A 23,570-nucleotide genomic window follows, 5' to 3' on the forward strand; every position below is an offset into this window, starting at 1 on the left:
CAATTATAGTCAAATGTAGGATTATAATTCGGTATATCAGTAAACAATTATACTAAAGAGGTGATAATGGTCATATTTTTCATAGTTGTTAGCACAAACAGCTATATAGAAGGTGTAAAACTGAGTGAAGAACAGCCAAGCTATAGGTGAGGTTGAGGAAACAGTGCTTGTGAAGGGAGAAGCACACAATAGAATAAAACTCTAAAGGTACCGTCACACTTAGCGAAGCTACAGCGATCCCGACAGCGATACGACCTGTCAGGGATCGTTGCTGCGTCGCTCTGTGGTCGCTGGTGAGATGTCAAACAGTCAGATCTTCCCAACAACGTAGCAACGATACGACGACGCGTAGCAAACTGTATAATGATGTCGGCGGTCGTTGGGACCCTGTCACATAGCAGCTACTCTGACGATTCAGACCTCGATGAAGGATAACTTCTCAGTTCTGAGTCGCCAACGAGGTCGTTGGTAAGGTGTCAAACACACCGATGCATGCTACCCAGTGAGACCTCAACGATCAGAAAATGGTTCAGGCCATTTTGACACGACCAGCGATCTCACAGCAGGGGCCTGGTCACTGCTACGTGTCAAATGTAGCGAGATCGCTGCTGACATCGCTGTTGAGTCACAATCTCGCTAGCGATCTCGCTTAGTGTGATGGGGGCTTAATACAGGAGATAGTGGAAACAATAGTTTTGCTCACTTTGGGTGGTGTTGTGAAGGCACAATCACTATAAGGCCACATTCACACCTTCACTATTTGGTCAGTATTTTACATCAGTATTTATAAACCAAAACCAGGAGTGGGAAAAAAATACAGAAGTGGTGATGTGTTTCCATTATACCTTTCCTCTGATTGTTCCACTCCTGGCTTTGGCTTACATATTCTGATGTAAAATACTGACCAAATACTGAAAGTGTGAACTTGGCCTAAAGGTTGAAATAACCAGCTGCCTCTGCCCCATGGTTGGGGAAGAAATTTGCCTGATGGAAATGACCAAAACAGGATAAAATCACGTTTAAAAATTGGCTGCATTGCTGAAAAGAAGGCTCTTGCTGTAGTATTCTTTGATGGTTTTTCATTATTCACTACGCTTTTCAATGGTGTACTGGCATCTTTATCAATTTTAAAAAACTGATAGAGCTAAATATTGCAATGAAGCCTGGGGTTTCAAGATGTGCTGTTCAATTGCTTTGAAGAGGCATTAAGAAATGGACAATCGAAGGAATTTTTTCCCCAATGTGGAGCTTAGTGTTTGCCCCATGGGTTTTTTTTGCCTTCCTCTGGATCAACAAGTTAGGCTATGGGTTGAACTAGATGGACTTAGTCTTCCTTCAAACTTAAAAACTATGTTACTATGTTACTATGTAATTTGAAATTGGAAGATGTTGAGCAGATCAGAAATAGCAGCGGCCAGTGAGACACAGCTACAACCGACTACTTTTAAGCAAAGTTTGTACAGAAGTCATCTTTGTGGAAGAATTGCACTCCAAAAGCCTTACCTTAGACATGGAACCAGGATAAGCAACTCAACTATGTACAAAAACGTAGGAAGTGTGGGTGCAGGAAAATGGCAGCAGGAGCTCTTGACCGATATGTCAAAATTTGAATTATTTGGCTTTAACAGAAGGCAGTTTGTTCAGTGAAAGGCTAGAGAGTAGAGATGAGCGGTGTTCGACTCGAACTGTTCGCCAATCTCAAATTCGAGCTGTTTTGGGCGGTGTTCGAGCCGTTCGGCGAACACGAATGATTTGAAAAAAATTCGGCTGTTCGAGGTTATGTTCGATAACTGTTCGTGCACCAAAATCATAACTGGATTTTTTCTCAGTAATGATGAAAATTAATGTTAATACGCAGTTTTAGTGTACAGCTGGGTGGGGGGAGGGGCAGGGGATGGATCTCTGCAGAAATAATGAAGATCTCCATTTTTTTCTCTTTCCCGCATTTACAGTGGGGAGGTGCAATCTGTCAGCCTATCTGCAGCGCATAGACGGAGCGAACTGCTTTTTTTCACACAAGCAAGGGCATGTGTCATTGGCAGTGTATGTCACATGTTCTTGCCCTATAAGACCCAGCCATTTTCCCCATCGCCACCATTTTCTCACTGCTGCAGCTGCGTGTTAGACGGCAAAGCTGTTGCTGTGTGCGCTATACTTTGTTAATTTGAAGGCAATTTTCGCACAAATCTACAGATAGCTTGGGAGTAGGGAATAGTTGTGATTGCAGTCCTTTTAAGGACTAGGTTACATCATTTCCTACGACTTTTATCAGGCAGGTCTGTGCTCTTAAATAGATAGGTTGGGAGTAAAGACTAATTGTAATTGCAGTCCTTTTCAGGGCTAGGTTACATCAGTTCCTATCACTTTTTGCCAGGCAGGTCTGTGCCAGTGCTGTGCAAGTTTTTTTCACAGCATTTGGCTAAATCTAGCAAAGCAAATCCTTTTTGTCCTCTTGCAGTGTGTGTTAGTCAGTGGAGAAGCCTATCTGTGTTGCAAGCTACACCACCTGTGTATAGAATACAGATTTTTTTACTGCACCTAGTGAAGTAAAACCTTTTGGGCATAGCATCATTCTATTAGTCCATCTATACTAACCTCCATCAGGTTGCAAATTCAATATAATTTTTTTCTGCATCTAGCTCTGAAAAAATGTTTTGGCTTCTAGCATTGTATGGGACTTGTTCTATTAGTCCATCTATACTAACCTCCATCAGGTTGCAAATTCAATATAATTTTTTTCTGCATCTAGCTCTGAAAAAATATTTCGGCTTCTAGCAGTGTGTGGGGCTTGTTCTATTAGTCCATCTATACTAACCTCCATCAGGTTGCAAATTCAATATAATTTTTTTCTGCATCTAGCTCTGGAAAAATATTTCGGCTTCTATCAGTGTGTGGAACTTGTCCTATTAGTCCATCTATACTAACCTCCATCAGGTTGCAAATTCAATATAATTTTTTTCTGCATCTAGCTCTGAAAAACTATTTCGGCTTCTAGCAGTGTGTGGGACTTGTTCTATTTGTCCATCTATACTAACCTCCATCAGGTTGCAAATTCAATATAATTTTTTTCTGCATCTAGCTCTGAAAAACTATTTCGGCTTGTAGCAGTGTGTGGGACTTGTTCTATTAGTCTATCTATACTAACCTCCATCAGGTTGCAAATTCAAAATAATTTTTATCTGCATCTAACCCAGCCAATACTTTTGGGCAAATACCACAGTTTGGCCACTCAGCTCTGCTCGGTTCCCATCCATTGTTTTTTGTGCAAACAACTCCAGAGTTGTGAATTAGTTAACCACCAAAATGAGTGAAAAAAGGCCTGCTGCTGGTGGAAAGGGGAATAGGCATTGTTGACGTGCTTCCAGTACTATGTCTCTGTCCAGGAAGGCGCAACCTGACCTCGTCATCACTAGCATCCTCCTCCACCTCCTCTGCTGACCTCATCTCTTGGCTGACTGTGGGTTGACAGTAAGTGGGATCTCCAACCTCGTCATCATCACCCTGTGCGTTATCACACCCGTCGTCCTCAGACAAAGGGTGGGAAGGGAAAAAAAAGGTTGTGTCCGTGGGGTAGGTTTTAAAGCAACAGTAACATCTGCAGAAGACCATCTTCCAGCCAAACTAAGATGTCTACTTCTTTTAGCGGACAATGTGATAAGATCCCTTTCTTACGGCCACGCCAATCGCTACAAATTCCAGATGAGGCACAAAAACAGCAGGTGCTTCAACGGATATCAAGTGCTCCTTTAAGTGGGCTCTCCTCCACATCAACTTCAACATCACAAATACTCCAGTCCTCAGAGTTGTCACCCCAATCGCACTTGCTTCCTCACAGCTCCCAAGTCTCCAGCTGCCCGTCTGAGTATGGGGTAGAACAGATGGTTGAGTCTGCAGAGCTGTTTACTCATACTATAGCCTGGGAATCAGAGGTCGGCTCCAGAGTAGAGATGAGCGGTGTTCGACTAGAACTGTTCACCAATCTCAAATTCGAGCTGTTTTGGGCATTGTTCGAGTTGTTCGACGAACCCGAACGATTTGCAAAAAATTCGTCTGTTCGAGGTTATGTTCGATAACTGTTCGTGCACCAAAAGCGTGTCCTGCATGTCTGGCGCTATTTAGAGCACCAATCATGCAGGGATTGTCTGCCACTCACTGTAATGCCTCAGCCATGGTGGTTGTGGCATTTGAGTGATTGCCCAAATCGATGGGAACAGTGCTCACAGTGAAACATGAAAAGCCGGCAATTCAGCAGCGGCATACACCGGTACCCGACAATTTAGAACCGAAAGAATAGAGCATCGCACATAGATTAGATAGATAGAAACATGTCAGTCACATATATAAGAAGTACAGTGACAGTATTGATTACTGTACTTGCCATTTAGTGTAAAGGATTTATTAAAAAAAATATTAGTGTTTTCATGCACCGTCTCTTTAAAAAAGCCGGCCGGCAATTCAGCAGCGGTACCCGACAATTTAGAATGGAAGGAATAGAGAATCACACATAGATTAGATAGATAGAAACATGTCAGTCACATATATATGAAGTACAGTGACAGTGTTGATTACTGTACTTGTCATTTAGTGTTAAAATAAAGGATTTATTTAAAAAAAAATTGGCGTGGGGTTCCCCATAGTTTTAGGCTCTAGCGGAGGTTAAGCAGACAGCTGGGGCAGATGTTTGAAGCCTGGGAAGGGGTAATACCCACGGAGCTTCCCAGGCTACTAATATCAGCCCCCAGCTGAATGCCTAGCCTTTACTACCTATTAAAATGGGGGACCCACCAAAAAATTGACGTGGAGTCCCCCCTATTTTAATAGCTAGCAAAGGCTAGGTAGACAGGTGGGGGCTGATATTAATAGCCCAGGAAGGGTGCCATGAATATTGGCCCCCTCCCAGGCTAGAAACACCAGCCGTCAGCCGCCCCAGAAATGGCACATCCATAGGATGCGCCAATTCTGGCACAGCCTCGCTCTTCCCACTCCCCTGTAGCGGTGGCAGTGGGGTAATAGGGCTGGGGTTGATGTCAGCTTATAATGCCTGCTGACGTCAAGCCCAGGTTAGTAATGGAGAGACGTCTATAAGACACCCCCATTACTAACCCAATAGTCAAAGTTAAAAAAAAACACAAACACCCAGAATAAAGTCCTTTAATTGAAATAAAGACACAATTCTTTATTGTTCTAAATTAAACCATACTTACAATCATGCCCATTCCAGCTGAAGCCAACGATCCCCTGCAATAAAAGAAAAATAATAAAGCAACATAATCCTTACCTTTCCATGGTTCCCACGACAGCTTCAGCTCTGCTACATCGAGATGACAGGCTGGACCGCAGCAGAAAGCTGCCATCCAGCCTGTCATCCCGCAGACACTGAGAAGCGCAGGCATGCTTGCGCTCCTCAGCGTCTCTCTGTGACGTCATCCAGATGAGCCGAGTTCATGTCCAATGAACTCGGCTCACCTCATGCACGTCACTGACAGCGTGGGAAAATTCTCCTGCAGTCAGCGCTTCAGCGTGAGAATTCTCCGACTCTGAAGCGCTAAGTGCATGAGAATTTTCCCACGCTGTCAGTGACGTGCATGAGGTGAGCCGAGTTCATTGGACATTAACTCGGCTCATCTGGATGCCCTCACAGAGAGACACTGTGGAGCGCAAGCAAGCCTGCGCTTCTCAGTGTCTGCGGCATGACAGGCTGGATGGCAGCGTTCTGCTGCGGTCCAGCCTGTCATCTCGATGTAGCAGAGCTGAAGCTGTCATGGGAACCATGGAAAGGTAAGGATGATGTTGCTTTATTATTTTTCTTTTATTTCAGGAGATCGTTGGTTTCAGCTGGAATGGGCGTGATGGTAAGTATGGTTTAATTTAGAACAATAAAGAATTGTGTGTTTATTTCAATTAAAGGACTTTATTCTGGGTGTTGTGTTTTTTTTAAATACTTTACTAGAAATTCATGGTGGTCATGTCTAATATTGGCGTGACCCCATGAATTTCGGGCTTAGGGCCAGCTGATATTGCCAAGCTGGCCCTAACCCCTTTATTACCCAGTGAGCCACCGCATCAGGGCCCTGAATGAGTTGGGTACAGCGCCAGAAGATGGCGCTTCTATGAACGCGCCATTTTCCGCGGTGGCTGCGGACTGCAATTTGCAGCGGGGGTGGCCCAGAAAGCTTGGGCCTCCCTGTGCTGCGGATTCCAGCCCCCAGCTGCCTAGTTGTACCTGGCTGGACACAAAAACAGGGCGAAGCCCCACGTCAATTTTCTTTAAATTATTTCATAAAATAATTATGAAAAAAAGGGCTTCCCTATATTGTTGTGTCCGGCCAGGTACAAATAGGCAGCTGTTGGTTGGGGGCAGCCCGTTCCTGCCTGCTGTACCTGGCTGGACTCAAATATAGTACGAAACACCACGTCAATTTTTTTTTAATTATTTTATGAAATAATTAAAAAAAAAAGGGCTTCCCTATATTGTTGTGTCCGGCCAGGTACAAATAGGCAGCTGGTGGTTGGGGGCAGCCCGTTCCTGCCTGCTGCACCTGACTGGACACAAATATAGTGCGAAGCCCCACGTCAATTTTTTTTTAATTATTTCATGAATTTCCTGAAATAATTTTAAAAAATTGAAGTGGGGCTTCGCCCTATATTTGTGTCCAGCCAGGTACAGCAGGCAGGAACGGGCTGCCCCCAACCACCAGCTGCCTATTTGTACCTGGCCGGACACAACCATATAGGGAAGGCCTTTTTTTCTTAATTATTTCATGAATTTCCGGAAATAATTAAAAAAAATTGAAGTGGGGCTTCGCACTATATTTGTGTCCAGTCAGGTACAGCAGGCAGGAACGGGCTGCCCCCAACCACCAGCTGCCTATTTGTACCTGGCCGGACACAACAATATAGGGAAGGCCTTTTTTTCTTAATTATTTCATGAATTTCATGAAATAATTAAAAAAAAAATACGTGGGGCTTCGCCCTATTTTTGTGTCCAGCCAGGTACAACTAGGCAGCTGGGGGCTGGAATCTGCAGCGCAGGGAGGCCCAAGCTTTCTGGCCCCCCCCGCTGCAAATTGCAGTCCGCAGCCACCCCGGAAAATGGCGCGTTAATAGAAGCGCCATCTTCTGGCACTGTACCCAACTCATCCAGGGCCCTGGTGCGGTGGCTCACTGGGTAAAAAAGGGGTTAGGGCCAGCTTGGTATTATCAGCTGGCCCTAAGCCCAAAATTCATGGGGTCACGCCAGTATTAGACATGACCGCCATGAATTTCTAGTAAAGTATTTAAAAAAACACAACACCCAGAATAAAGTCCTTTAATTGAAATAAACACACAATTCTTTATTGTTCTAAATTAAACCATACTTACAATCACGCCCATTCCAGCTGAAGCCAACGATCTCCTGCAATAAAAGAAAAATAAAAACCCAACATCATCCTTACCTTTCCATGGTTCCCACGAGAGCTTCAGCTCTGCTACATCGAGATGACAGGCTGGACCGCAGCAGAACGCTGCCATCCAGCCTGTCATCCCGCAGACACTGAGAAGCGCAGGCTTGCTTGCGCTCCTCAGTGTCTCGCTGTGACGGCATCCAGATGAGCCGAGGTCATGTCCAATGAACTCGGCTCACCTCATGCACGTCACTGACAGCATGGGAAAATTCTCACGCTGAAGCGCTGAGTGCAGGAGAATTCTCCCACGCTGTCAGAGACGTGCATGAGGTGAGCTCATGTCCAATTAACTCAGCTCACCACATGCACGTCACTGACAGCGTGGGAAAATTCTCCTGCACTCAGCGCTTCAGCGTGAGAATTCAACCATGCTGTAAGTGACGTGCATTAGGTGAGCTGAGATCATTGGACATGAGCTCACCTCTTGCACGTCACTGACAGCGTGGGAAAATTCTCACGCTGAAGCGCTGAGTGCAAGGGAATTTTCCCACGCTGTTAGTGACGTGCATGAGGTGAGCTGAGTTCATTGGACATGAGCTCACCTCATGCACGTCACTGACAGCGTGGGAGAATTCTCCTGCACTCAGCGCTTCAGCGTGAGAATTTTCCCACGCTGTCAGTGACGTGCATGAGGTGAGTTCATGTCCAATGATCTCGCTCACCTCATGCACGTCACTGGCAGCGTGGGAAAATTCTCCTGCACTCAGCGCTTCAGCGTGAGAATTCTCCCACGCTGAAGCGCTGAGTGCAGGAGAATTTTCCCACGCTGTCAATGACGTGCATGAGTTGAGCCGAGTTCATTGGACATGACCTCGGCTCATCTGGATGCCGTCACAGCGAGACACTGAGGAGCGCAAGCAAGCCTGCTCTTCTCAGTGTCTGCGGGTTGACAGGCTGGATGGCAGCGTTCTGCTGCGGTTCAGCCTGTCATCTCGATGTAGCAGAGCTGGAGCTGTCCTGGGAACCATCGAAAGGTAAGGATGATGTTGGTTTATTATTTTATTTTTATTGCAGGAGATCATTGGCTTCAGCTGGAATGGGTGTGACGGTAAGTATGGTTTAATTTAGAACAATAAAGAATTGTGTGTTTATTTCAATTAAAGGACTTTATTCTGGGTGTTTGTGTTTTTTTTAACTTTCACTATGGGGTTAGTAATGGGGGTGTCTTATAGACGTCTCTCCATTACTAACCTGGGCTTGATGTCAGCTGGCATTATAAGCTGACATCAACCCCAGCCCTATTACCCCACTGCCACCGCTACAGGGCAGTGGGAAGAGCGAGGCTAAGTGCCAGAATTGGCACATCCTATGGATGCGCCATTTCTGGGGTGGCTGACGGCTGGTGCTTCTAGCCTGGGAGGGGGCCAATATTCATGGCACCCTTCCTGAGCTATTAATATCAGCCCCCAGCTGTCTGCCTAGCCTTTGCTAGCTATTAAAATAGGGGGGACCCCGCGTCATTTTTTGGGGGGGTCCCCCATTTTAATAGCTAGTAAAGGCTAGGTATTCAGCTGGGGGCTGATATTAGCAGCCTGGGAAGCTCCATGGGTATTACACCCTTCCCAGGCTTCAAACATCTGCCCGAGCCGTCTCCTTAACCTCCACTAGAGACTAAAATTACGGGGAACCCCACGCTAATTTTTTTTTTAATAAATCCTTTATTTTAACACTAAATGACAAGTACAGTAACCAACACTATCACTGTACTTTTTATATATCTGACTGACATGTTTCTATCTATCTAATCTATGTGTGAAGCTCTATTCTTTCTGTTCTAAATTGTCGGGTACCGCTGCTGAATTGCCGGCCGGCTTTTTTAAAGAGACGGTGCATGTAAACACTAATATTTTTTTAAATTAATCCTTTACACTAAATGACAAGTACAGTAAGCAACACTGTCACTGTACTTATTATATATGTGACTGACATGTTTCTATCTATCTAATCTATGTGTGAAGCTCTATTCTTTCTGTTCTAAATTGTCGGGTACCGCTGCTGAATTGCCGGCCGGCTTTTTTAAAGAGACGGTGCATGAAAACACTAATATTTTTTTTAATAAATCCTTTACACTAAATGACAAGTGCAGTAACCAACACTGTCACTGTGCTTCTTATATGTGTGACTGACATGTTTCTATCTATCTAATCTATGTGTGATGCTCTATTCCTTCTTGTCTAAATTATCGGGTACCGGTGTATGCCGCTGCTGAATTTGCCGGCCGGCTTTTTTAAAGAGAGTGTCTTCTGAGCAGTTTGACAGCTTTTGGACACCTTTGAAGGTGTTTTCTATGTGTTTCTATGTGTTTTTGTTTGCCTGCCATTGGTTTTAACGGTGTTCGACGGTGTTCGACGAACAGTTCGACGAACAGTTCCTCGAACATCCCGGTGTTCGACGAACCGAACCCGAACACTACGGGGGTGGCTCAACACTACTCCAGAGCTTCTGTGAATTCAGACGAGGAAATGATCTGCACTGATGCCCAGAATCTTTGAGTCGGATCCAGGACCTGACGCTGAAGGTTCTGACCATAATGTAGACCCTCGTTCCCAAACTGTAACTCCTGTTGGTGGAGACAATGAGGAAGACGATGATGAGACTCAAATACCTGATTGGAGCGACAACTTTAGTTTTTTGTCAGGGCAGGAACAGGTTGGCTCTGAGGACGACGGGTGTGATAACACACAGGGTGATGATGACGAGGTTGGAGATCCCACTTACTGTCATCCCACAGTCAGCCAAGAGATGAGGTCAGCAGAGGAGGTGGAGGAGTATGCTAGTGACGATGAGGTCAGGCTGCTCCTTCCTGGACAGAGACATAGTACTGGAAGCGCGTCAACAATTGCATCCTCAAACACAACTCTGCCTCTCACCACAAGTCGTGGTGGCTCTTCAGGTCGCATGGGTGCTAAGCCTTGCATAGCCTGGGCATTTTTTCAGATCGATAAAGATGACCCAACTCGTGTTGTCTGTAACATTTGTCAGCAAAAGCTAAGTAGAGGCCAAAAAATACATAGTTTGAGTACTTCATGCATGAACCGGCACATGGATATGAAGCATAAGTTGCAGTGGGAAGCTCACTGTGCTACAATGCGGCCTAGCCGGCCGGGCCAACCGCCGTCTGCCACATCTTGTGCATCCGCGGCCTCTTCATCCTCTGTGACTGGGGGGACAGCAGTCACACCTGTTTTGGGATGCAGACCTACCACCTCTTTTCCCGCAACAGCCAGCGTCATCATTTTCTCTGGAGGTGGAAACACCTGCTGGTGTTCAGCGCTGTCCGACATCGATAGCACCACCTTTGGATCAAGGCAACCTAACATGTCCGCCTGCATCTTCCTCACAGACCGGCAGTTTGCCGGGGACACCCTTCTCAACCCTCGTCTAAGCACAACAGCCAGCCCTCGGACCCTCAGATGTGGACAAGTAAAAGACCATTTCCTCCTAGCCATGAGAAAGCTAAGAGGTGGAATTTCACCATCTGCAAGCTCTTGGCTACTGAAATGCTTCCTTTCCGCCTGGTGGACACAGAAGATTTTTGAGACCTTATGTCCGTCGCAGTGCCCCAGTACCAGATGCCCAGTCGGCACTAATTCTCAAAGGTGTGCCTGCGCTCCACCAGCATGTCGCACACAGCATCACCGCTTCTTTGAGAAACTCTGTGTGTGACAGGGTGCATTTCACCACAGACACTTGGACGAGTAGGCATGGACAGGGGCGTTACATGTCGCTGACTGGGCACTGGGTAACTATGGTGACAGCAGGACAAGGGGCTGCTGTCCAAGTCTTGCCGTCCCCAACGAGTTGTGCGTCAATCCTCTTTATCTCAAAGTTCCTCCACTGCTTCTGCCTCCTCAACATCCTCTCGTTCCTCCACCTGCACCCAAAGCCTGTCTGGTCATGCCACAAACTTTCTAACTGCGCAGAAGGGATCCTGCACACCTCCTTACTATGCTGGCAGCACAGACGGTCAGCAGCACCTAGGCGGCAGGCATGTGAGAGTGGGGGAGATGGTTTTACCAGGGTACATGGTAGCAGCCAAACTAGTGAGGAAGGTGCAGGAGCCCAGGAAGAAGTCGAGGACGAACTGATGGAAGACTCATCAGATGAGGGAGACCTTGATCACATTTCTGTTGAGCGAGGTTGGGGGGAGAGGGCAGAGGAAGGAAGCATGATTGTTACCTCGCCACCAACATAGCAGGGACTTGGTGCTCCTGGATGCGCAAGACACATGATGGCCTTCTTGCTGCACTACCTGCAACATGACCCTCAAATTGTGAGAATTAGAAATTATCCCGACTACTGGGTTGCCACACTGTTAGATCCCCGGTACAAAAGTAAATTTGCAGAAATTATTCCTGCCATAGAAAGAGATGCACGTATGCAGGAGTATCAGCAGAGACTGTTGCAGAATCTTACATGTGCTTTTCCCCCAAAACACTCGTGGTGCACGTAGTGAATCTCACAGTTCCAACTTGCCAACCGTGGGACCGTCGAGTGTTCAGCACTCAAAACGTAACAGAAACACAGTATCTGCTGGTAACATCAATTTTGCGGAATAATTTCACCACTTTTTTAGCCCATCCTTTGCAAGGCCACAGGAGACAAGAAGTCTGACACATAGTCAATGCCTAGAGACGATGGTACAGGAGTATCTCCAAGTAAACATTGAAGCCATGACTGTGTCACTGGACCCTTGCTCTTTTTGGGCTTCCAATCTGGATAAATGGCCGGAGCTCGCCACTTACGCCTTGGAGATCTTGTCATGCCCCGCAGCCAGCGTTCTGTCTGAACGTGAGTACAGTGCTGCTGGTGGTGTGCTGACAGATAAGCGCATGCAGCTCTCCACTGATAATGTAGACAGACTCACGTTCATAAAGATGAACAAATCATGGATCCGAAACGACTTTTCTACCCCTGTGTCATCCTGGGGAGAGTAAAAGCTTGATGATTTGTTAAAATCACCTCACCAACCGTTTTAAGCTTTAAAATTACTAATCATGTTTATCTGTATCCTGGCTGAAAAATAATTTGGGCCTTGTAGCAGTGTGTAGTACTGATTCTATTAGGCCATCTATACTAAGCTCCACCAGCTTTCAAATTAATAATAATTTTTAGCTGCATCTAGCCCGGAAAATAATTTTGGGGCTCCTAGATGCGCAAGACACATGAGTGCTCCACCATATTTAAAATTACTAATCATATTTATCTGTATCTTGGCTGGAAAATAATTTGGGCCTTGTAGCAGTGTGCAGTACTGATTCTATTAGGCCATCTATACTAAACTCCACCAGATTTAAAATTACTAATCATATTTATCAGTATCTTGGCTGGAAAATAATTTGGGCTTTGTAGCAGTTTGCAGTACTGATTCTATTAGGCCATCTATACTAAGCTCCACCAGCTTTCAAATTAATAATAATTTTTAGCTGCATCTAGCCCGGAAAATAATTTTGGGGCTCCTAGATGCGCAAGACACATGAGTGCCTTCTTGATGCACTACCTTCAACATGACCCTCAGATTGTCAGAATTTGAAGTAATCCTGACTACTGGGTTGCCACACTCTTAGATCAACCTTTTCATTTTAATAAAGAACAAAAAAATGGTCATTTTTGAAATTATAAGCATGAGCAGGTTACAAGAAACTGAAATCAAACAGTTTTCAACTCAAAACTTTATTCTAGGTGATGTTACATTTGCACATAGGACCCCTTGTTCGAAAGGAGCTTCTGAACTCTCTCGTCCATTGAATTTGTCAGGTTTTGGATGATTTCTGCTTCAATTGTTTTGCATGAGGACAGAATACCCTCCCAGAGCTGTTGCTTAGATGTGAACTGCCTCCCGCCATCATAGACACTCCTTTTGATGATGCTACAGAGGTTCTGAATGGGGTTGAGGTCAGGGGAGCATGGGGGTCACACCATAAGTTTGTCCCCTTTAATGCCCATATCAGCCAGAGATGCAGATGTGTTATGTCCAGCATGAGACGGTGCATTATCATGCATGAAAATGATCTTGCTACGGAATACATGGTTCTTTTTCTTGAACCATGGCAGGAAGTGCTTTTTGAGAAACTCCACATACATTATGGAGTTCATCTTTACCCCTTCAGGGATCCTAAAGGGGCTGACAATCTCTCTCCCCATGATTCCAGCCCAAAACATTACTCCGCCTCCTCCTTGTTGGCACTGTAGCCGTGTTTGCGTGGGGTGTCCATCAACCAGCCATCGCACGGCACTCATCGGTGAACAAAACAGTTTTGAAGTCAGTCTTCAAGTATTGTTTGGCCCACTGGAGCCGTTTCTGCTTGTGTGCAATGGATAGAGGAGATCGACAGGGTGGCTTATGCACAGCTGCAAACCTCTGAAGGACGCTGCATCTTGTTGTTCGGGGGACGTTGGAGGCACCAGCAGCTTCAAAAACTTGTCTGCTGCTATGACAAGGCTTTTTTGCCGCTGCTCTTTTAACCTGACGTAATTGCCTATCGGAAAGAGTCCTCAATTTTCCCTTATCAGCACGCACACATGTGTACTGTGAATCAGCTACATACTTCTTGATTGTGCGATGATCAGGATGAAGTGTCATGGCAATGTTGATTGTAGTCATGCCTTGACTTAAACACTCCACAATTTGTTGCCTCTCAGCAGCCGACACATCCTTTTTCTTTCCCATTTTGGCAGAAAATGTAGGCTGCTTAATAATGTGGGACAGCCTTCTTAAGTAGTCTTGCCTTTCATTGGACACACCTGCCAAACTAATTTGCACAGGTGTCTGCAATTGCTTACAGTGATATAAAGAGCCCTGACACACATCACCATCAATGAGTTTATATATGGAGTTGTTCAATGAAGGGCCCAAAATTAAGATAACATAGACGGGAGAGGTCTCTATGAATAGGAATTCCTAAGTATTTGATACCCTGTGAGGGCCAGGCAAAGGGAAAGTTGGACTGGATGGAATCCTGTATGGATTTGGGGAGGGAGACATCGAGGGCCTCAGACTTCGCTGCATTGATTTTAAAATGTGACCATGTAACAAAGTGATCTATTTCAGCCATAACAGCAGGGGTGGATATATGTGATTGAGTGATATATACTAGGACATCATCAGCAAATGCAGAGCACTTGTACTCGTTGCCTCCCACCTCAATCCACCAAATATTGAGGTTATGGCGAATTGATGAGAGCAGGTGCTCCGTCACTAGGATGTATAAGAGAGGGGACAGAGGACATCCCTGCCTTGTCCCATTGGTGATTATGAAAGGTGATGAAAATGTTCCATTTATCTTCAGCCTAGGTGAAGTATTGCGATACAGGGCCATGATTTTGCCAATAAAAGGGTCCCCTAGACCCCTACCCCAAGCTTTTTAAGGGAATAATATATGTCGTGCCAGGAGACTCTATGGAGTGCTTTCTCAGCATCCAACGAGAGTATCTAATTACAAATTTTTAACTGCATCTAGCCCAGGAAATGCTTTGTGCCTAGTAGCAGTGTCTGCTAGTGAGCGGAATATCCCAGCTGTTAAGCAAGCTACACCACCTGTAGTTTGGACACTTAATTTTTTCAAAGGAAATGGTTCGGGCCCCCGGGACACTCAGTGAAGAGCATCGGGGAGGCACCCCAAGGCATAGGGGCTGGGACTGGCGGTAGGATGCCTTGCGGTGGACTGCCGAGCTCGATCCTTATAAAAGCTTTTTAACTGCAGCAGCTTTAGTGGATGCTACTGGAGCTGGAATTATGCGGCTGCTGGCATGAGACTTGCCCTCCAATAGAACATTGTAAAATTATTCAAAGTGTATTCATTCAAATTAGAGAGACAATTTAAATTAAAAGGCTTAGACCTGCCTCCACCGCAAGGGGGCTTGCTCGACCCACCAGAGGACAGGCACCAGTATTGGGAGAGGGGGGCTGGCCGTCAGGGTCCACCATAGCTCTTGCACAAACCCGGCGACACGGAGGTCACACGGGCAGGAACGGACTGGCCGTGTCGGCTTCGCACTTTCTTGGTTTTAGAAGGGCATGACATGCCTATATCTCTGTCTCCCCCTCCTTTTACTCCTCCACCTCTTTTCTTTTCGAATGACTATATGTACTTGTCACTTTTCCATGTGTTAGTTGTGTCTTCTGAGCAGTTTGTCAGCTTTTGGACACCTTTGAAGGTGTTTTCTATGTGTTTCTATGTGTTTTTGTTTGCCTGCCATTTGTTTTAACGGTGTTCGACGAATAGATCGACGAACAGTTCGGCGAACATACGGGTGTTCGACGAACCGAACAGAAATCGATCACTACGGGGGTGACTCAACACTACTAGAGAGCAGTATAATAATTAGTGTCTGCAGGCAACAGGTATTGCAGGTATTGTGGAGGTTGCTTTCAAGTTTGCGACTGCATTTCAACAAATGGTTTTGCTTTGGTTTAATGGTGTACTTAGAGCTAAGAAATACAGGCAGATACAGTGGGGAAAAAAGTATTTAGTCAGCCATAAAATGTGCAAGTTCTCCCACTAAAAAAGATGAGAGAGGCCTGTAATTGACATCATAGGTAGACCTCAACTATGAGAGACAAAATGAGAAAACAATTCCTGATTGTCTGATTTGGAAAGAATTTTTTTTTCAAATTTTGGTGGAAAATAAGTAATTGGTCAATTACAAAAGTTGATCTCAATACTTTGTTATATATCCTTTTTTCTCAATGACAGAGGTCAAACGTTTTCTGTAAGTCTTCACAAGGTTGGCACACACTGTTGCTGGTATGTTGGCCCATTCCTCCATATTCATCATTCATATAAATGCTACCTAACCCTAGAAGTGCAAGTTTCAGAGGTAACAATATTAGCAGAGTCCTGACTAATTCAAAAAGAAAATAAAGTGACACCGTGCATAATTGTGCACCCTATTTGCAATTAGCAAACATGAAGATACAAGCTATAGTTAATATAGCATTTGGCCAACTATTGCTTACCCATGATTGAATGGAACTGCCATGTGTATCAAAGAGCCCCAATGCGCATTTCGCACAGGTTTCCTCAGGGGTACTTGTCTAATATGGAACACTATCAGGGAGTCATCTCATTTGCTCCAAATGGAGTCATCTCATTGGCTCCATATTTATTCTGCATCAGGACAATGGCCCCAAACAAACAGTGACTATGACTGAGAACCACCTTCAGTGTAAAGAGTAACAATCATTTATGTAAGTGAGGATATAGGCCACAGATCTGAGAAGCTCAGGAGAGGGACAGAAGCGCACACAAAATAGGGCAATACCGTCTGGCAAGGGATAGGTAAAATCAATGGTAGCACTCACCTAAAGGTGTTGTGTGTGGGCACAACACCTATAAAGGCATGAAAAGCCACTGCTGCAGCCCCGTGGCTGGAGGAAAAGGTTCTGCCAGAGATATAATGGTAAAAATAGGAGCTCGCATGTTTAGGCAGGCTGCAGAAATGAAGAGCTTTGGGATTCCAAAACACTTTTTATAAATATCAACACATTTCTGTACCTGACCGGAGCCTTTTTCAAGGAATAAAAACCAAGTAACATAGCCAAGGTATAATTGTTATTTGGTTTTTATACCTTGAAAAAGGTGCCGGTCCGGTGCAGTAATGCATTGGTATTAATAAAAACCGTTTTGGAATCCCATGGCTCTTCATTCCCGCAGCGCAGCACGTCAAAACGTGCCAGCTTTCATTTTTGCCATTAGCCCTCAGATCTTGGAATAGTTCTGCAAGACGTTTGGAACAAGCTCCCTGCTGAGTTCCGTGACCCCACCTATTCCTCCAAATATTTTATTTTTATGTAGGAGTCCAGGTAGGACTTCTGTTATGGGGCAAAGAGTAGTCATACCTAGAGATGAGCTGATCAGTTTGCGAAGCATCGAGTTCCAGTTTGAAATTTTTGAATTTCAAAAGATTTGCTCACCTCTAGACACACCAAATACTGATTTAGGTTTCTATTTTGTTTACTCACTTTAAATTTTATTAATTGATTAAAAAAACTATTAACATTTCAGTTTTTGAAAGCTTTCTTACTTTACAGTATTTTTTCTACACCTGCATAAAACTTTTGCACAGGACTGTAAAATTTTTCAGAACAGTGAACAAATGACTGACTTCCCTTAAGCATTTATTTCTCCTACACAGCAGACTTGTGTTGCTCTCGCAGAGCTTCTATTTGGAAGTATTCATGTATAATGAAATATGTGAAGCAGCTACAATGTTGTAGTCCCTTTACACTGACAGTGCAGGATTTCTGCAAACACAATATGCCATCACTTTAGGCAGTGGAAAAAATATTTTTATTTATAATTATTACTTGTATATATGCCACATATGATGATTTCTGATCTGTATGGTAAATAATGAGTTTATTGACTATGCTTGTTGCATTGACTAGGTAATGATAAATATTGAACATTCAGTTTAATTGGTTTGTCTCATGATTGATTTTTTTAGGAAAGTGGCCTCCAGACTACCTACTTTCTTGGGAGAAGGCACTACTGATTAATTGATTGATTAATTGATTGATATTGCAGTCCAATGGGATCATTTCACCACTGGTGCAAATTGTGCTATTTCTGGTGCTTCTATATGATGCAACTTTGCAACTTTCCTCTATGACATTGTAATAACTGAACTGAATCTGCCTGTAATAGGAGCTAACAGTCTGCTTCAGTAATCTGGCCACATGCAGAGCAGTGCTTACAAGAGCAATAAGAGCTTGTATACACTAGAAAGTAACCAGGGCTAGTAAACTAGGCTTTGGGCAAAGAGATTCTGGGGATGCCAGCATATTGGAGTAGGTTTTCAGAACCCTGGTTCAGTAGCAACACACTACCAATGCAGCCACTGGACCATGGTTCTGCAAAGGTTTTTTTTCAACCCTTAAAAAGGTATAATTTCAATTAACAGGGAGGAGGATGACCCATCAATTGGAAATTTGTTTGTTTTTACAAACACTTTCCAGTTATACTTATTTTTAAAGATGAGACTATCCCTTTAAGATTGGCGTTGATATACACAATTCTAAACTGCAACATAATAAAAGTGAATGTGGATCATGGTTAAAGTTGTTATGTAGCCTTAGCCTAGTAGGTGAATGATTCTTAATATCTTGAATTATACAAAGTAATTTGTAATAATACAGATTATATTCTTTTATATTTAATATTTCATTTATTATGAAATTAAAATATGTTTGTGTTTTTCTCTTTTAGGGACCCCAACCAACCTGTTCCACAAGATACAAAATTCATTCACACAAAGCCAAATCGTTTTGAAGAAGTTGCATGGACTAGATATGGGCAAAAGGATCAATTTTATCTCCACATTGGATTAAAACCGAGAGTTAAAGAACATTATCGGGCTAATAAAGTAAACCTTTGGCTAGAACTTGTTCCACATCTTCATGTTATTAATGACCTCACCACAACTAAAGGACCATCTACAGATATTACTTCTAGACCAACAAGGAAAATCCTTGTACCTGTAACTTCAGCCTTCCCTACGATTAATGAAGATAATTTCAAACAACAGCCTAGTCCATTTTCATTGGAAAGAGACTATTCTACTGAGCTAAGTGTCACTATTGCCGTTGGAGCATCTCTACTATTTCTTAATATTTTGGCATTTGCTGCATTATACTACAAAAAGGATAAAAGGAGACATGATGTGCATAGGAGGTGTAGTCCTCAGCGGAATACTACAAACGACATAGCCCATGCACAAGAAGAAGAAATTATGTCTCTGCAAATGAAGCACACAGACTTGGACCATGAATGTGAATCTATCCATCCTCATGAAGTTGTTCTTCGAAATGCCTGTCCTCCAGACTACACTCTAGCAATGCGAAGATCCCCAGATGATATTCCCTTAATGACCCCTAATACTATAACAATGATTCCTAACACTATACCAGGGATTCAGCCCATACATGCCTTCAATACTTATACTGCAGGACAGAATAACACACTTCCCCATCCCCATCCCCACCCACATCCGCATCCACATTCACATTCTACAACCAGAGTATAGCCAGACTAGACTGAATACAGACTTTATTTTTGATGTATTACAGTAGTTGACCTTATTGGACATTTCTTGGATTTTCAACCCAGAGAACTTGCGTTATTTAAAAATGGAGGATTACAATGTGCATAATGCATATACATATCAAAAACATTTTGAAATTTTGGAAAAAATATATGTAAATAATCAAAATGGACAACAGCAGCAATTGAAATAATTGTTGTGAATGATAGTGTTTTTTATTCATATTCAACCTTTTTTAGGATTTAAGTTACAAAATTGGCTTTAGGCATGTGCTACAAAAAAGAGAGGACAAAGACTTAAAATGTATTTATATGCACAAGGGACTCACACATGGAATGTCTGATATTTTTCACCCTCTTTTGTTTATTTTGAACTGTTTTATTGTGGAGATCATATATAAGTGCACAAAGCACCAATGCTGTTAAGGCCTTAATTTCGGGCCCCATTCTATAAACTGCCAATAATACAAAAGAGGTTTTAAGTCCTGGCAGGTATAACATTATCACTTAAGTGCTGTCACTATCAATTGTGGGAATAAAGGAAAATGGATATTTTTAGCACGAAGTGCATGATAATTTGTATGCTTGGTGGCTATGTTGCTAAATAGTCCACATTTAAAATTATTCTCTCACCCTATTAAACTTTTTTCTTTTTCATAAAAGAAAAATTACATTAATTGGCAAACTTTAATGATTTTTTTTATGGGAAGGGTGTTTTTTTTTTTTTTTTTTAAATCCAATAATTTACTGTATTGTGCTTAGTTTTAATCTGAGCTAGAAATAAAAGGTGCATATTTTTAGGTTAGAAATAGATTGAGAAACACTTGTGTGAATCCCAAAGGATATATGTATTTAAAGATATATTACATTTTGTTCAATCTGAACACTTTCTAGAAATATAAGTTTTATGGTAAATGAAACGTTTTATTTGGTTTAGATGAGATCTGATGCAATTGATAATAATGGTAAGTAACAATGCGTCCAAAGAAAACTTGAGTTATTGTCCCACTACTGATATTTTTTTAACATGTTTCTCATGTTGCATGTCCACGTGTTAAAGATTTTAAAATTTTTCTTTACCACTGTAAATTTTTTTATATTGATGTTACCTCACAGCGGTATATAAGTAAAATGTATACATATGTAGATACCAAGAATACACTATTATGAAGGGTGCCAACAAAGTTTATAAACCCAATTCTGCCTCTGTAATTTTATACTAATATTATCCAACCACAAAAATATGACTTTCCCTATTGTCTATCAGGAAAGGTATTTATCACAGTCTTTTCAAGGTGTTTGTATATGTATCAGATGTACATTTATATGGAAAATGATAGAGGTGGACTTAAGAGCACATCACTAAGAAATAACTTCTCTCTTACCTGTATATTTCTATTAGACAACAGTTAATGTGCTTTTATTTTTTCTCTTTTATTTCATTTTCTTTTCTTTCTTTATTTTTTACATTTCCAAAATTAGTAATTTTGATAGTTTGTAAGATAATGCAAATATGTTTCTCTGACAAACTAACTGCAGTAACTTTCTTTTCAGTTACTCTTTTTCAAAAATAAAAGCTTATTACACACAAAATTGTATATTACTTCATGGAAATTACTTTGTACTTCTTGACTAGGTTTCTGGTCATTGAGTGAAATAAAGATAATCTTGATAAACACTATTATTCCAATGCTGATAAAAACATGATTTTGCTCATTAAAGAGCTGATGTGTTGATTACTGTTTTGTCTATTTATTTTCTCTTCTTGAAAAGTTCAGAAAGTTAACAAGACATTTTTTAAAGAAATGCTTTTAACAGATTGGGGTTGTTCATGCAAAATACTAATATTCATCATAAAATAATAACTCTGGAGCAACTATTCTTAGTACTCTGTATTGTATTGTTTTTCTGTTAATCCTCCTGGAAGTGTAAAATTCTGACATACTCAACTCTATGTGGTACATGTTTAAATTTCATCTAAAGGGCACCTTTGTGCAAAAACTTATAGTAGTGGTAAAAAGTTTAAATACACTTGTTCATGCAGTGGTTTTCCATGTTCTTATTGAAATGTGCACATTGTGGTTTTCCTGCCTTCGGGCTTAATCTATAAATTTACAATTATTTAATCTGTCCAATTACTTTTGGTCCCTTTAAAAACAGGGTGGCACATGTTAAGGAGCTGAAACTCCTTAACCCTTCATCCAATTTTAATGTGGATACCCTCAAATGAAAGCTGAAAGTCTGAACTTCAACTGCATCTGAATTGTTTGGTTTTAAATTCATTGTGGTAATGTCTAGAACCAAAATTAGAAAAATGTTGTCTCTGTCCAAATATATATGGACCTAACTGTAAACCTATAAAATTTATTTATTTCACTTGCTTACATAGCGCTATAAGTTCCACAACGCTTCAGACATTATCAACATTGAACCTGGAGCGAGCCCACACATTTACAGTTAATGATGAGCAAAATGTTTATTTTATATTTTTCAATTACACATCAGCATCTTCAATAGACAGAATAACAAACGTTAAAGTGATTTAAAGGCATGATTCATCACAACATTGTTAAATCAGTTTTTTTATGTTAAATGTTAGGTTTTTTTAAAATTGGCAATTTTTTTTCCATATCACAATTTTTATTAAAAATCAAAATGAGAAGTCTTGCAACTTTTACACTGGCCACTGGAGATTTGTTTTGGTACAACTTCTTGTAGTTTCCCAATATCTATGTGTAAATAAACATCAATGAGCAGACTCTGACCATATCTTTTGTACTGAGGCATCTAATAAGTGTGTCCAAAGGTCAATGTGAAGAGAGATGAGTAAGGGCACTGTGAAATCATCTATTGTGCTTATTAGATCCTGTGCTATGTGCCGTTTTGTTACATTTCATTGTAATTTTGCCAGTGCTGATAAGGAACCTGCTGAAAATTAACAGTTAAGAGTTCAGAAAGTAAGAGTTTAAGAAGCCTCAGTTTCCAGTATGAAGATTTGAAGGTTTATAATTTTGCTTATTGTCACGTACTCACTACTCAGCACGTGAAGTGTTGTGCGCCTGCACTCTTCTCACTCAATCCAGCACCTCTGTTTTAGGCTATAAAGTGAGCATAAATCACACCCCGACCCAATCTGCACACCCTGCTTTCTTACACTGCCATCACGGGGTGATGAGTCCCCAAAATATATGTTACTGTCAGACGATCAAAATGTCACACACTCTCTTCAAGGCTATGGATTCTATTAGAGCGAACAAGGGTCAACTTATTAAAGGTTTTAAGCTTTAATATAAAAATATACAGTGCTTACAATGAATGTATAAAAAGGTAAAAATACAATGACACTCAAATATACAAAACAGTTATGAAATAAAAAGGGAGAAAGTAACAGAAATACCGACATTTCCGTCTGCAGTTATCGTCTGTTTTCCTGCGGGAGTAAGAAGGGAATCATGGATGGAGCACATCAGTCTTTAAACTGCCCTCACATGTGAACACTGCTCTTTGTGTAACCCATCTTTTTATAGACCGGACCATTGGCTCATATTTCCAGGATGACCTGGATTGGTCTATTTAATCAATGCTGTCTGTAAATGGCCAATGAGCCATTTTAAACAGTGCCTTTTAAATACCTTTGTCTTCCTATCCAGACAATAGGAAATATTCCGCCTATTGCAGACCATTTGCTATATCCCCTTTGAAACTCATGGCCCCAGGGATCATGTGCTAAATTTAACACCTCCCTTTGTGTTGCAATACTGGTATATCCAGTTTCACCCTTTTCTCCACTAAATGCAACTCTACTGCTGTTATGATTTTTCCCTTATTGATTATATATTTTCCTTCACATTTATTAACAAAGTATTAGATGAAAAAGGAAAATTGCTCCCCCAAAAATAAAATGCATACAACTCAAAAACCAGAGTTAAACAAGAGGTAATTTACTCATTACAGATTCCTATGAACACAGATCCATATTTTAATCCCTAGACAAATATTGATCAATATTAGTCAGCAGAAAATTTGTCATTTGGACAAAGGTTGGTGAAGAAAATTTTGCTGATTTGCTCATCTCTACAGT

General features: G+C 42.1%; 1 protein-coding gene across 7 annotated transcripts in view; it reads left to right on the top strand.

Moving 5' to 3' along the window:
* NLGN1 (neuroligin 1) overlaps positions 1-21,204 on the top strand; it is a 1,206,163-nt gene extending 1,184,959 nt beyond the window's left edge. For 4 of the 7 annotated variants that reach the window (XM_073674916.1, XM_073674915.1, XM_073674919.1 and 1 more), the window contains one exon: positions 18,656-21,203. In XM_073674916.1, the coding sequence (XP_073531017.1) occupies positions 18,656-19,472 (817 nt within the window). In that variant the 3' untranslated portion in view covers positions 19,473-21,203. Of the gene's footprint in view, positions 1-18,655 lie in introns of all 7 variants that reach the window. The other 3 variants (XM_073674918.1, XM_073674920.1, XM_073674922.1) reach the window with 1 other exon arrangement.
* Positions 21,205-23,570: the final 2,366 nt, after the last annotated feature.

Source organism: Phyllobates terribilis, unplaced genomic scaffold (assembly GCF_046119375.1).
Source record: "Phyllobates terribilis strain yellow unplaced genomic scaffold, ASM4611937v1 Scaffold_3__8_contigs__length_932513732, whole genome shotgun sequence".
NCBI lineage: Eukaryota > Metazoa > Chordata > Amphibia > Anura > Dendrobatidae > Phyllobates > Phyllobates terribilis.